Source organism: Lepidochelys kempii, chromosome 9, assembly GCF_965140265.1.
Source record: "Lepidochelys kempii isolate rLepKem1 chromosome 9, rLepKem1.hap2, whole genome shotgun sequence".
Lineage (NCBI taxonomy): Eukaryota > Metazoa > Chordata > Testudines > Cheloniidae > Lepidochelys > Lepidochelys kempii.
Window position 1 is genome coordinate 85023747 of NC_133264.1, and position 14197 is coordinate 85037943.

At 42.1% G+C, this 14197-nt stretch overlaps 1 protein-coding gene across 2 annotated transcripts in view; it reads right to left on the reverse strand.

The window, feature by feature from the left end:
• COL4A5 (collagen type IV alpha 5 chain) overlaps positions 1 to 14197 on the reverse strand; it is a 138632-nt gene that overhangs the window by 83320 nt on the left and 41115 nt on the right. For both annotated transcript variants that reach the window (XM_073361228.1, XM_073361229.1), the window contains exon 2: positions 13386 to 13445. In XM_073361228.1, the coding sequence (XP_073217329.1) occupies positions 13386 to 13445 (60 nt within the window). The remainder of the gene's footprint in view (positions 1 to 13385; positions 13446 to 14197) is intronic.

Below are 14197 nucleotides of genomic sequence, written 5' to 3' on the forward strand. Positions count from 1 at the left end.
TTTAGTTAGATTGCAGTCAGAAGTGTTTGAGAACCTATCCATAAGCATTAAGGAGTTTGGCTTTATCTTCACTACGTCAAAAACACCCTTTGTGAAAAGGATTTGTTTCAGTGAGTGTTTGTCAGCAGAGAGATACTGAACTGGTTAACTTTGGGGTTAGCTACAGTGTTTGAGATAACTGAAGTTACTATGCTCCCTAAAGCATAGTAACTACATACCATACACCCCTTCTGTGACCGGGGTGCCTGGATGGGCTGCACTAAGGGCAGACTGCAAGGAATAGGGCAGACAATTCCCAAACGGGTAGTTTATTCTAGAATTAGATTCACCAAGCCAGTAACAAAAACAGCTTCTGTAATACACCAGTTAACAAGGAGCCAAATACAGTCCCCTTTACGCATTCCAGCCCTTGAGTACCCTCAAGACAGCTAAGTCTAATCTAGTGAAGGGTTATTGAAAACCTGATTCACAATATGTGAGGTTCACCAATGCCATAAGAACTGGATACTTATGCCCAGGTCAATATAAGTCTCAGATTTACCCAATAATTGTGCTGATGCCAATCCTTATGTAACTAAGACTAAAGGTTTAATAATAAATTAAGGAAAAAGAAAGAGGAAAGTTAAAAAAAAATGGTCAAAAGATCAATACACACACACGTACGTAAAGTCCTTAGGTCAGTTTCATAGCAGAGATGGTATAAACTACTGGCTTGTATGAGTCTCTCTGGAATCATCCCAACAGGTCAGAACCCAAAAGGTAGCTTTGATATAAAGCTTGTTAAAGTCTTTCCAAGCATTTTCCAGGTTATTCCAAATATTTTGGAATATTTCTTACTGGAGCAGGAGGGAACAGTAAAAACAAAAAGCAATTTATTTTCTCCTGTGATTTTCTGTATCCTTACTACTTTGAAGTGGTCTCTCATCAGTTTGTTTGATCCTGCAAAGAGGAGTCATAATCCAGTGTTAATGACTTATCCTGTATAAGGGCACTAGACAGTCAGTATAGTCTATTAAAGCATTTAGAGTAAAGCATATGAAGTGGACACAGGAATATCGTATTGTGGACAGCTGCAGCGGTAAGTAAGTGAATAGAGACCACTAGGAGACACTGAAACTTAGCAAAGCGAATACAGGAAAAGAGGCCATAATGCTGGTTGCCATGAAAAAAGGTCTGCATGTTTCCCAGTTTTGTGAGAATCACAGACAGGGAAGAAATAGGGAACATGATGTTGCTATTTAGAACTCGGTTTTTCTGATGGATTCAAGGGTTAAAAAACACTTTAAAATGTTGCAAAGAAATATGCAGGTAAGGGTCCTCCAACTCAGCTAGTGTGCATCAGACAGCAGTTAAGAGACTGTCGTAACTCTATCAGCACACTAAAAACATATGTATGTATGTCAGAACACCCCTATTTACTACAAATGCCAGCTGTACTAGAGAAGCCTACTTTCTGGATATACTCTGCACAGAAGAGATCAATTCTGATTTTTATTCCTTTCCCATCCCCACACTATTTGACTTATGGGATTTATTAGGCAAATATAGCAACAGAGTTTCTGTATTTAAGTCCTAGACAAAAAGTAATATTTTCCCCAGACCATAAGGGTGTGGTTCACTCCTAACATGTCTTAAACCTGCCGTGAAAGGTGTGAACTGTTGAATCATAGCACACCTTTTTGTACTGTGGGCACTTCCAGGGCAGGCACAACTGTTCTGAATCATATGCAGCTGTAATTCTTTCACCAATCTCGTCTGTCATCCAAAATTAGTAATGTGTGGGGAGAGACCGAGGGATCTTTAGATTTGCCACAAAGCCTGATAGCATGGCACAAACGGAAAGTTTTACCATCATAAGGCCTAATCACATCAGCCACACTATCAGAGGCTCGTTCATCTGCACAGCTACCAATGTGATACATGCCATCATGTGCTAGCAATGCCCCTCTGCCACGTACATTGGTCAAACTGGACAGTCTCTACGTAAAAGAATAAATGGACACAAATCAGACATCAAGAATTATAACATTCAAAAAACAGTTGGAGAACACTTCAATCTCTTTGGTCACTCTATCACAGACCTAAAAGTTGCAATTCTTCAACCAAAAAAACCCTTCAAAAACAGACTCCAACGAGAGACTGCTGAATTGGAATTAATTTGCAAACTGGATACAATTAACTTAGGCTTGAATAGAGACTGGGAATGGATGGGTCATTACACAAAGTAAAACTATTTCCCCTTGTTTATCCCCTGCCACTTTCCTCAGTTCTTGTCAACTGCTGGAAATGGCCCACCTTGATTATCACTACAAAAGATTTCTCCTCCCCCCCCGCCCCGCTCTCCTGCTGGTAATAGCTCACCTTAAAGTGATCACTCTTGTTACAGTGTGTATGGTAACACCCATTGTTTCATGTTCTCTATGTATATAAATCTCCCCACTGTATTTTCCACTGAATGCATCCGATGAAGTGAGCTGTAGCTCATGAAAGCTTATGCTCAAATAAATTTGTTTGTCTAAGGTGCCACAAGTACTCCTTTTCTTTTTGCAAATACTGACTAACATGGCTGCTACTCTGAAACCTGTCACTTTCAGTGATGCTACTATTGCCTGCATTTTACAAGGGCTTTCCCAGGAAAGATACTGTACTGAGTGAGAACTGTTGGTATGCTAAAGATATAGGAACTGGAGAAAGACAAACCATCTTCTAAATGACAGGTTTCAGAGTAGCAGCCGTGTTAGTCTGTATCTGCAAAAAGAACAGGAGTACTTGTGGCACCTTAGAGATGAACAAATTTATTTCAGCATACGCTTTCGGGGGCTACAGCTCACTTCTTGCTAAATGAGACAATATAACTCAGACACAGTACAATGGACACAGGTATACTCAGCTGATACAAGTAAGTCCAAAACAAAAAACTTGTTCATGAGCACTAACTACATAAGTAGCATTAAAGGACTTAATCCTGAAAGGTGTTCAGCTCCTGAAACTCATTAAGTTGTAGGCGATGCTTGTCTGCAGGCCGCCACATGCATCAGTTTCACCATATCAAATGGAAAATTCCTCTTCCAGTTAGGAATCAAGAGTAAATCCGTAGAATTGTGGCCAAGTATTTTAAATATTAACAGGACTTGTTTTACTGGATGCTTAGAAGATCCAGATTTAGCATTGGGCAGAAACTTACGAAAAATCCAGAAAAGCATCTGGAAGGTTATGGATCTGGGGTCTGCCTCCACTGAAGGCCATTGAGAGCTTCCATGCATTAATGATGTAGTACCACACACACACCCCGACATTTCACGCTGGTACAGTTCACAGCAAATTCAACTGGTCTCCTCCTAGCTTTAGAGACTTCGCTAGGACAAGGAAAAAAAAAAATCTCAAGAGCACGTGGGGGAATGTTTTTTAATGTCATCCCATGGTGCCATAAATGTGGACAGTAAACAAAGCTAGTTAAACATTTGGGCCTTGATCTTGAAATTGATAGCTCTCTATTGAAGTTTACAAGCTCTATGTGGGCAAAGCATTCTGCCTATCAATTGCAGGGTTGATTGGTATTTACAGAAAGAAGACATGGTCTCCAGAGGAGAAATGCCAAATGACAATTTGCCTTACCTGCTGCCTGCCACAACTTTACATTGGAGCAGCTTAAGATGAAGTATTTCGGTTACTTCTGTGCTGCACCTTGGACAGTCTGGTTATTTTAGCCAGAGGTAAGATGCTGGTGTCTCAGACACAGATGCTGGCAGCTTGAAGGCTAGGAATGGGATGCAGGGATGTGTGGGGACAGGGGTACAGATTTCTCATGGAACAGCTGGTTCTCACCAATTTTACTAGCCTGTAACATCCATGAGCACAAGAATTCTGCAAATGCATTCTTACTCCCCCAACCTCATAGTGAATATTTGCAGACATTGAAAAATAATAGCAGTGGTATTGGTGAGTGTGCTATTAACATACCAGTTAGCCAAGAAGCTGCAGCCTGGTGCATTCACCTCCTGACACTGAAGTTGGGTGTGCTGTGTGGGTTGAGGCCAAATGCCAAGACCATCTAGTGGTCCCTTCTGGTCCTAAAAACTCTGGCACCTGAGAAGTTCACCAACAGCCAACCAGTGCTCCCTGGGGCATGGCTTGTATTAAAAATAGCAATTTAAAACTACTGTAAGCAGAGCCTGGTCCTGTTCCATCAGACCCAGGTACCTGCATGATCCCAAGCCAAGCTATTACTAATGAATCGCAGCACCTAAGTCATAGTGTAGCCACTGCTTCCGCCAGCAGTGCCTTCAGAGCTTTACTATTTGCCTGTGCTCAAGTCCCCCTTGTTTGTTTAGGAGTCAACAGAAGCAGAGGTTCCCACCCTAGCCCCAGTTAGGTGGATTCCAAGTGAAATTTAGCCTGGGGGGGAAGGGAGAGAAAGGAGAAAGCAGAGGAAGCCTGGATGCTAGGAGGAGTCATGTGGAAGAGTGGGGAGGGGTGTTAGACAGCAGGAGGCAGCCTATTTGATCTGGAAAGGAGGAATAGGCGATGGGGTGTCTGAAGTTTTGCAATCAGCGGTGCTGCATAAAGCGAAGGAAAGTTCTGTTTCCTTCAAGGTGGGAGCTGAGGGTGACACCAAGAGATCAGTCTGCACTTGACCGTGGCTGGAGGAGATGGTGTCCCTCCCTAGCTACTCTCTCAAGTTTTCCCCTACATAATTGCATCCAGTTTGGAGCACTCTGGGGAAGGAGTATCAAGAGAACCAGGGGAAAAAAAAGTAGTTTCTAAAAGAAAAACTAAATTAGAATATTTTTAAAAGGATGGACCTCATTGTTACAGTGGAAAGCACTAGAGGGTTGCTAGCTATTCAATGTATCAGTAGCGCAAACTGACTCAAACCTAGGAAGGCAGGAAATGTGGATCACCAGGAGAAAGGTATAGCTTTGACAGCGTAAGCAAGATTCAGTGACTGCTGGTGGGTGCATGCAGTCCTCCACATATTGACCAAGCTAAAGTCACACATTCTTTCAGTTAGCCCATGCTGTGACTTTTCCAGGAAGTTGTTAGTCAGTCAATCAGACTAGGAGTGGGGATGGATTGTCTAAAACCACATCTGTTATGGTTGTATTATGGAATCTATGTGAGTTTTAGACCTGCATCATCAGATTAAAGAATTAATTCTATGGCTGTGTTATGATCATTTAGTCTGACCTCCTACATAATGGTCCCTATGGGCCTTAAGTCTGTCAGTTAGAATGCTAGATCCAAGTTCTAGCTACTGACAGTAACCTGAAGAACTCTGGTTGCCAATATGGAATGTTATTCCTAAGGCATACAATTAAGATATCATGAGCTAAGGGATGGCAGGCACACTTGCCAAGGAATTTCATTTGCTGGAGCCACCTGGATTCAAGGTGTGGCATCCTGGACAATTGTTAACATCAGATATCTTTGAAGTCTTATTAAATTACTTCAGTATGTTGTAATGTGCTGACACAGAACCTTGTGATACCGACAAACAAACCAGTATTTGAAGTTATTTTAGGTCATGTTCACGACTGAAGTCATCCTTGTTTCAAAGGAAGTCTCAAAGCTATGCAATCTTTGAAACTTGTGGATATGCCAGAATTGAATGGTGTGATCTTAAAATGCTATCAATTCCTCTCTAGATCCCTGTTGAAAGTGGTTAGAAGTTTGGGCAGAATAAAGTAACTTTCTGACTTGTGACCCCTGCAATAACAGGGAGCAATTTTTGACCTAGTTTACATAGCAACAACAACAACAAGATTGTATATAGGAGGTTTCAGAGTAACAGCTGTGTTAGTCTGTATTCGCAAAAAGAAAAGGAGTACTTGTGGCACCTTAGAGACTAACCAATTTATATATAGGAGGTGTTCACAGACAGAGACAACCTTCTTTCCCATTCACAGTGACAAATGTTCCCTGAGGTAATTGCAACAGCTGCTTACATGGAAAGTATTTAATGGCCTAAAATTAGGCCCCTAAACTTAAAAGAAGTGGGCTGATTTTCACAAGTGCTGAGCACCCAAATCCCACTGAATTCAAGGGAAACAGTAGATACTCAATAACTTTTAAAGAAGCTTCCTCTGTTTAGGAACCTGACACTAATGACCCAGCATGACAAAGGTCCATTGGGGGTTCATTATTCGGTCAGCAACTCTTGTCAGGCGGTCAAGGTCACTACATCTAACATGCTGTTGTCAATCATTATCTACAAAGTGTCATGCAAGGTATATACAAACTGGTAACATGCTGGTCCTGAAAATCATTGTGTGATGGATGTATGGTAAACCCAGAAAAGGACTTTGTAGATACATGCTGTAAATGTGTTCTTAAAATATATCTGTCAGGCAGTATCTAAGCCATGCCTCTTTCAGAAGGAGCAGCGTGGAGACACATTCAAGCAAATGGAATCAATGTAAAGGCATGACTAAATACAAAGAAAAAGTACATTTACATGCAAGTAAACAAAGCCATTGAAAAATGAATACTTAATCTTGCTAGGGGATGGAGACTGCACCCTCAAGGAGCCTTCTGGCCTCCTGAAGCAGAGAGTCAATGAACTTTGGGAAGACAGGGCTTCCTACATCTTGCTGGGATGTAGATACCATACTTTGTCTGGGCTTACTTTTCAAATATATATCAAAGGTTTACTGGACTGTGAAGACAGGGGTCTGACACTCAAATAATAAGCAATTGAAATGAACAATATAATAGGAGTATCAAGTAACTGAATTTATGAAAGCCTATGACACTGGGGATTAATATACTGAAATGTGTGCATTTATGCTACACGAGTAATTATGAATACTCACTGATATTATGCTTTAAAGTCTGTGATCAAACCCAGGGAGAAACAGGTTTTCCCCAGGCAGGAGGGAAGGGAACTCAGTGGTTTGAGCATTGGCCTGCTAAACCCATGGTTTAGAGTTCAATCCTTGAGGGGGGCATTTAGGGATCTGGGGCAAAAATTGAGGATTGGTCCTGCTTTGAGCAGGGGGTTGGACAAGATGATCTCCTGAGGTCCCTTCCAACTCTGATATTCTATGATTCTATGATTCATCTACCTTCCTCCAATATAAATTAAGCATTATGAAATCAAAACAATAGAAGCCCCATTTACTTCTGAATCAGCAGGGAGATGGGAAATCAATATGAAGGGAAGAACAGCAGGAAGTCTTCCTGCCTTTTAACAGGGTCAATAAACTTTGCCAGATATAAGCAGAAACAGAAAGCCATTTTGGAATCCATCACCTGATGGATTCAAAGGGGCCAGAGCTCTTGAAATCAGACTGTTGGGTCCTTCAGCAAGGGGGGTTGAAGACTGAACTGAATTTAGGAGAGAAATCTGCTAAGGAAAAAGATAACTTGCTGAAATTAAGTTTTAGATGCGTATTTTTACTTTTGTTTGCTTGTAACCCTTTCTTTCTTTCTGCCTTGTATCTGGTATCACTTAATCCTATTTTTTTGTTAAATAAGTTTGTTGCACTTTTACTCTGAACCATTTGAGTTCTCTGGCTGAAATATAAGTGTTTGTTCAAACCCCAGTTAAATTAATGAGCTGTAATGTATTGTCTCTTTTAAAAGACCAATGAATTTAAAACTTCTGTGAGTGTTACAGCAGAGAGCTGGACACTGCAGGGCAGAGGGCTTGGGGGACATTCAGAACTGGGGGAATGTTGGGGTCACCCTGCAAAAAGTAACTAGGCTGTGGAAGCCAGGGTGTGACATACGTGTGTGTGTCAAAAGTTGTGAGCCACAGCAGCATAGCACTGAAGGCATCCAGAGTTACAGGACAGGTGGTGACAACCCCTTACTGGTCTGGGTTATACCCCAAAGAGTCACCCTCAGGTTGCTGCCTCAATAAAATTACTTTAAATGTAGCAGCTGGAAACCACATGATCAGCCAGTCACCCAGGTAACATCAGCAAGTGCTCTGTTGAGTTTGGGGGAAGGGTTTGCGACTCAAATGGTACTGAATTGACAAAGCCAATTTACAAGTATGTCTAAGGAACAAAGTTTCTTCAAGAAACAAAGGTCCCTATTTAAAAATGGCAAGAAATTCACTATAGAGTGAGGATCATGTTGGCAATTTGACCAACAATTCCTTTTCTCTCTCTGAGCAACGTTCCCTTTCCACCTATGCATGGCTAATTAAAAAAGGGGAAAATGCATCTCCAGCATGTGGGGTAAGGAAAAATGTGTGTACTGCTTCCCTGTGCCTCCCGCCCCCCCAACGGGTTATATTTAGAGAAGTATAAAGTATATAGCAATGACAGAGTAGGTTGTACTGTTGAGGAATGGCACTATACAGTAGAATCTCAGAGTTACAAATACCTTGAGAATGGCGGTTGTTTAACTCTGAAATGTTTGTAACTGAACAAAACATTATGGTTGTTCTTTCAAAAGTTTACTACAACTGAACATTGACTTAATACAACTTTGAAACTTTACTATGCAGAAGGAAAATGTTGCTTTCCCTTTATTTTTAGGGGTTTAGGTTTAACACAGTACTGTATTTGCTTTTTTACCCCCCCCTTCATCTCTGCTGCTGCCTGATTGCGTACTTCTGGTTCCAAATGAGGTGTGAGGTTGACTGGTCACTTCGTAACTCTGGCGTTCATAATTCTGAGGTTCTATTGTACGTAAAAGAAAGAGTCTCAAATACAGAAAAAAATCTCAAAATGACAAACTGTACCATAGACTCTCTATGGACAAAAATTCCATCTTTGAACAATGAAAGTATAGCAATAGCAATATGCTACCAGCCACCTGACCAGAGAGGGGACTGTGAAATGCTCAAGGAGATTAAAGAGGATACTACTACTACAACAGCCAGAAAACTCAAGAACAATGGGGGATTTCAACTATCTCCAGGTTGATTGGGTATATGCACTCAGGATAAGATGCAGAGATAAAAATGTCGACAAACCATTAAGGACTACTACTTGGAGCAGCTTAGTCCTGGAACTCACAAGGGGAAATGAAATTCTTGATTTAGTCCTCAGTGGTGGACAGGATCTGGTCTGAAAGGACTATAGCTGAACTTCTCAGTAACAGTGACCATAATAGCGGCAGAGAATTCTGTGGCACCTTATAGACTAACAGACATATTGGAGCATAAGTGTTTGTGGGTGAATACCCACTTCGTCAGATGCAGACTAACACGGCTACCCCTCTGATAGTGACCATAATGTAATTAAATTTAACATCCCTATAGGTGGGGGGAAATATAAAAACACTCACACACCACAATAGCATTTAATAAAAAAGCGAGGAAGCTAGTTAAACTTAAGTACATGAAAAGCAGAAAGTCTGCTAAGCAACCAATGGGGCCACTGGACGATCAAAGCGCTAAAGGAGTACTCAGGAAAGACACTGCCATTGCTGAGAAGCAAAATGAATTCTTTGCGTCTGTCTTCACTGAAGAGGATGCGAGGGAGATTCCCAAACCTGAACCAATCCTTGTGTGACAAATTTGAGGAACTGTCCCAGATTGAGGTGTCAATAGAGATGGTTTGGGAATAAACTGATGAACTAAACAGTAATAAAAGTCATCAGGACCTGATGGTATTCAGCCAAGTGTTTTGAAAGAACTCAAAAAGGAAATTGCAGAACTGTGGTATGTAATCTCTCTCTTAAATCAACTTCTGTCCCAGATGACTGGAGGGTAGCTAATATAATTCCTATTTAAAAAAAAAAAAAAAAAAAAAAAAAAAGGGCTCCAGAGGCAATCCTGGAAATTACAGGCCAGTAAGATTAATTTCAGTACCAGGCAAACTGGTTGAAATCATAGCAAACAGAATTATCAGGCACATATAAACACAATATCTTGGGAACATGTCAACATGGCTTTTGTAAAGGGAAATCATGCTTCAACAATCTATTAAAATTCTTTGAGGATGCCAGTGAGCATGTGGACAAGGGTGATCTAGTCGATATAATGTACCTGGACTTTCAGAAAGCCTTTAATATGGTCTCTCACTAAAGGCTCTTAGGCAAAGTAAGCAGTCATGGATAAAAAGGGAAGTATCCTCTCATGAATCATAACTGGTTAAAAGACGACAAAAATCAAAGGGTATAAATTAATCAAAGGAATAAATGGTAAGTTTTCACAATGCAGACAGGTAAATAGCAGGATCCCTGTCTAAAGGACCCACATCTAAAATACTGCATGCAGATCTGGTTGCCCCATCCCAAAAAAAAAAAAAAAAAAAAAAAAGACACTAGAACTGGAAAAGGTACAGAGAAGGGCAATAAATATGATTTGAGGTGTGGAACAGCTTCTATATGAGGAGAGATCAAAAGAAGACTGGGACTATTCAGTTTAGAAAGACAGCTAAGGGAGTGGGGATGTGATAGATGTCTACAAAATCATGGATGGTAGAGAAAGTGAATGGGGAAGTGTTATTTACCCCTTCACATAACACAAGTATCAGGGAGTCAGCCAATTAAATTAATAGACAGTAGGTTTAAAAACTAACAAAAGGAAATATTTCTTCACACAGTACACAATCAACCAACCTGTAGAACTCTTTGCCAGGCGATGTTGTGAAGGCCAAAAATATAAAAACTTATCAAATTCTTTTTAGAACTAAGTTCATGGAGGATAGGTCCATCACTAGCTATTAGCCAAGACTGTCAGAGATGCAACTGCACACTCTGGGTGTCCCTAAACCTCTGACTGGCAGAAGCTGGGACTGGGCGACAGAGGATATATCACTCAAAATTGCCCTGTTCTGCTCATTCCCTTGGAAGCATGTGGACTGGCCACTGTCAGAACACAAGATACTGGGCTAGATGGACCTTTAGTCTGACCTCGCACAGCCGTTCTTGTGTTATGTCATGGTTTTATGTCACCAGCAAAAATTTGGAGGGCCACAGAGTAAGGGATTATCTCCAGTTATGAAGGCAAGGTGTGCAGGATGTTACTATATACCCCATCATTTAAACACAGGGCAATTATTAAGGGATCCATGTTTACACGACTCCCCTGTTAGGAGTCCAAGGAAGAAGGAAAGCCCTGAATAATTTTAACTAACATTAATCCAGTTGGAAATTTCCTAGTAACATGAGCAAGGTGCAGGCAATTGCCTAGAGTATGGCTCCTGCACTGGAAAAATGTCACTCAGCTACTACAGTGCTCCTGGAATTTGGTAATGGGAAACACAGAGGAATAAAAAGAATCAAGGAGTTACTCAAGTGTGGTCAATAGGTCTGGACATTCAGAAAACTACATGGGAACATATCAATATAAACATTACCAGGCTTTTCAGGCACAGGGGGCCAGATCCTCAGCTGGTCTAAGTAGATGTCGATCTAGCCCTAAATTAGGATCTTCCCTTAGTTTGCGACAAGTTAGATTCAGATTAGGTACTAGAGAAACTGTCTAACTACAAGGCTAGTTAAGCACTGGAACAGGGTACCTAAGGAGGCTACAGAATCCCACCAGTGGAGGCTTTGCAAGAGCAGGTTAGACAAACACCTGTCCGAGAGGGTCTAGGTTATTTGATCCTGCTGCAGCACAGGTATTCCAGCCCTATATTTCTATAATCCCATCATCATGTTGCATTCTGAGGAGAGGATAAGTTGTTCATCAACCAAGATTCAGAATTTCAGGAACACAGGCAGCCATGTTCATGGCCCAAAGGACCAACATTTTACCAGCACCATCCAGTTTCAGATCAAAAGTATAAAGTAAGGAACATTCCCTTCAAACAAATCACCATCAACCCATCTCTCATCAGGAGCGGTGAGTCCATTCTAGTCACAAAAAAACCCTGCCTCTCAAAGAGGGATGGCAGCATCCAGTACTAAGAGGAGACTGGCTATAGCAGGACTGGGCAAACTTTTTGGCCCAAGGGCCCCATCAGGGTCGCAAAACTATATGGCAGGCCGGGTAGGGAAGGCTGTGCCTCCCAAAATAGCCTGGCCCTGGCCCCCGCCCCCTATCTGCCCCTTCCCACCCCCCCAACTGCCCCCCTCAGAACCCCCAACCTATCAGCCCCCCTGCTCCTTGTCCCCTGACTGCCCCCTCCTGGGACCCCCCCACCCCTAACCATCCCCTATCCAACCCCCCCTGCTCCCTGTCACCTGACTGTCCCAACCCCTATCCACACCCCCGACCAGCCCCCGGAGACTCCCATGCCCTATCCAACCCCCCCTCATTCCCCATCCCCTGACCGCCCCCCCAAAACCTCCGCCCCATCCAACCACCCCCTGCTCCCTGTCCCCTGACTTCCACCCCGGGCCCCCCTGCTCCCCATCCCCTTACCATGCCAGAGCCAGCCACACTGCACAGCAAGAGCAGTGGGCCAGAGCCCAGGCGACGCAGTGGCATGGTTGCATGGGAGGGGCCGAGGGCTTGCCTCCCCAGCTGGAGCTCAGGGGCCGGGCAGGACGGTCCCGTGGGCTGGATGTGGCCCGCAAGCCATAGTTTGCCCACCTCTGGGCTATAGCATCCCTCAGAACACAAAGCAAATCACAAGCCTAGTATTCTCTGTTTCCCACCAGGTCTACCCTAGTGGGTAATAAGGAGTTCTCCTTAGCCAATTCTGACATATTGCTATGTTACTCCAAAAGAACTCTAAGCCAAAGATCTTGTTATCTGTAGTAAACTGGGAGCCCAGTTTGCTTCAAATTGGGAAGACTGATTCTTGGAAGACATCAAACCTTCCCAATATTGCATCGCTCTCCTTTTTTAAAGGGCTTTTTCTAGCTTCTGAAAATGTAAGGCTGCTTCCTCGGATGCAGAAGAAAAGTAGAAGCAGCTGGAAGCATTGAAACTGTCCAGTTCACTTGATACAGCTTGCTTGGTCTTAGGAAGACTGAAATCTTCTATTAACATATAAGTCAACAAGGAAGAGGAGTAAACAGGAAAGCTAGTTGTCAGGAAAGCTTTGTGCACGCCCATGATTTAGTTGCATATCAAGACAGCAGAGGGGAACTTGGGTAACAGTAGTGAACATGACTTTCCATTGTGTCAAATCTGCCTCCCTAATGTTCTCAGTCTAATATACCAAGACAAGTATATTTATCGCTTTCTTCCCTCCCACCCTTCCCGCTAAAGTGATGTTAGGAGCCCACTTAACTTGCTGCTACCATATGGGTCCATTAGGCCTCACCCACTCCCTGAGATTTACTATTGTTATAACAAAAAGCACATGGGCAAGTGTTGTATTGTGTGAACGAACCAATTACCACCAAAAAATGCCCAGAAGTACAGCACACTCACCACTGTACAGTACATTAAGTTTAAAAAAAAAAAAAGAAAAGAAAATAGAAAAAAGTTTTACTTAAGTGTTTTACCCAACTTCATTAAATCCTGAACAATTCAACTGTTTCAGAAGCTATTTTCAACTGATGAAAAATTTAAGCAGAGGGTTTACCTTTTCGCCTTTTACTCCACTACAGTCACATTTGGATCCTGATGTACATCCATGGCAAGCCTTAAGAGAAATAAAAAGGCATTAGAAGCTTTTAATTGCAGATTGAACACTACCCCTATGCAAGAGTGCACTAAATATTTTTAAATGCCTTAAATACTAGTTTTAAAATCCATAAAAGTCATCTAGCCTCCATGTGGTCAAACTGGATATAGTTTATGAAAAGCTTTGAGGCAGACTAGTTTTATACATCATGCCCAAGGTGGGAGGTAGCCTATGTTGTAAAACTTATGCATGCAATGACACCAGCCTGGGGAAACTCAGAGCAAGTTTTATTTATTTATTTTTTACAATAGTAAGGTACTAACATAGCTTTCCTGGCCAGGTTCCAGATCTGGGAAGAACATTTCAGTAAGGGCTCCAGCCACCAGATGGCACTTTCTGAACAGTATTTACACAGCTGAGACCAAACCTTAACAGGTTGGATTTATCAAGAGGCTAATGGAAAGGTACTTATTACATGATGAATTCCACTTCTACAGCCCAGTTACCATCAGAACTATAAAAACATAACACCAGGCATATCCCCATCAACTGTGTATCCAAGAGCATGATAAAGTAGGTTACAAAGGGTCATTCTGGCATTAAGGGGAGAGCTTGCTCTTGCTCAGGTCCGAGCAAGAGCATCAATTGGTGATACCCGAGCCAGATCACACTATTACATCACATTCACTTAATTTCTAACCTATTTTCTTTCAACATCTGTTACAGAACTCCAGAGTTTTTCAAAAATATGATTAGACTCACTGGCATGT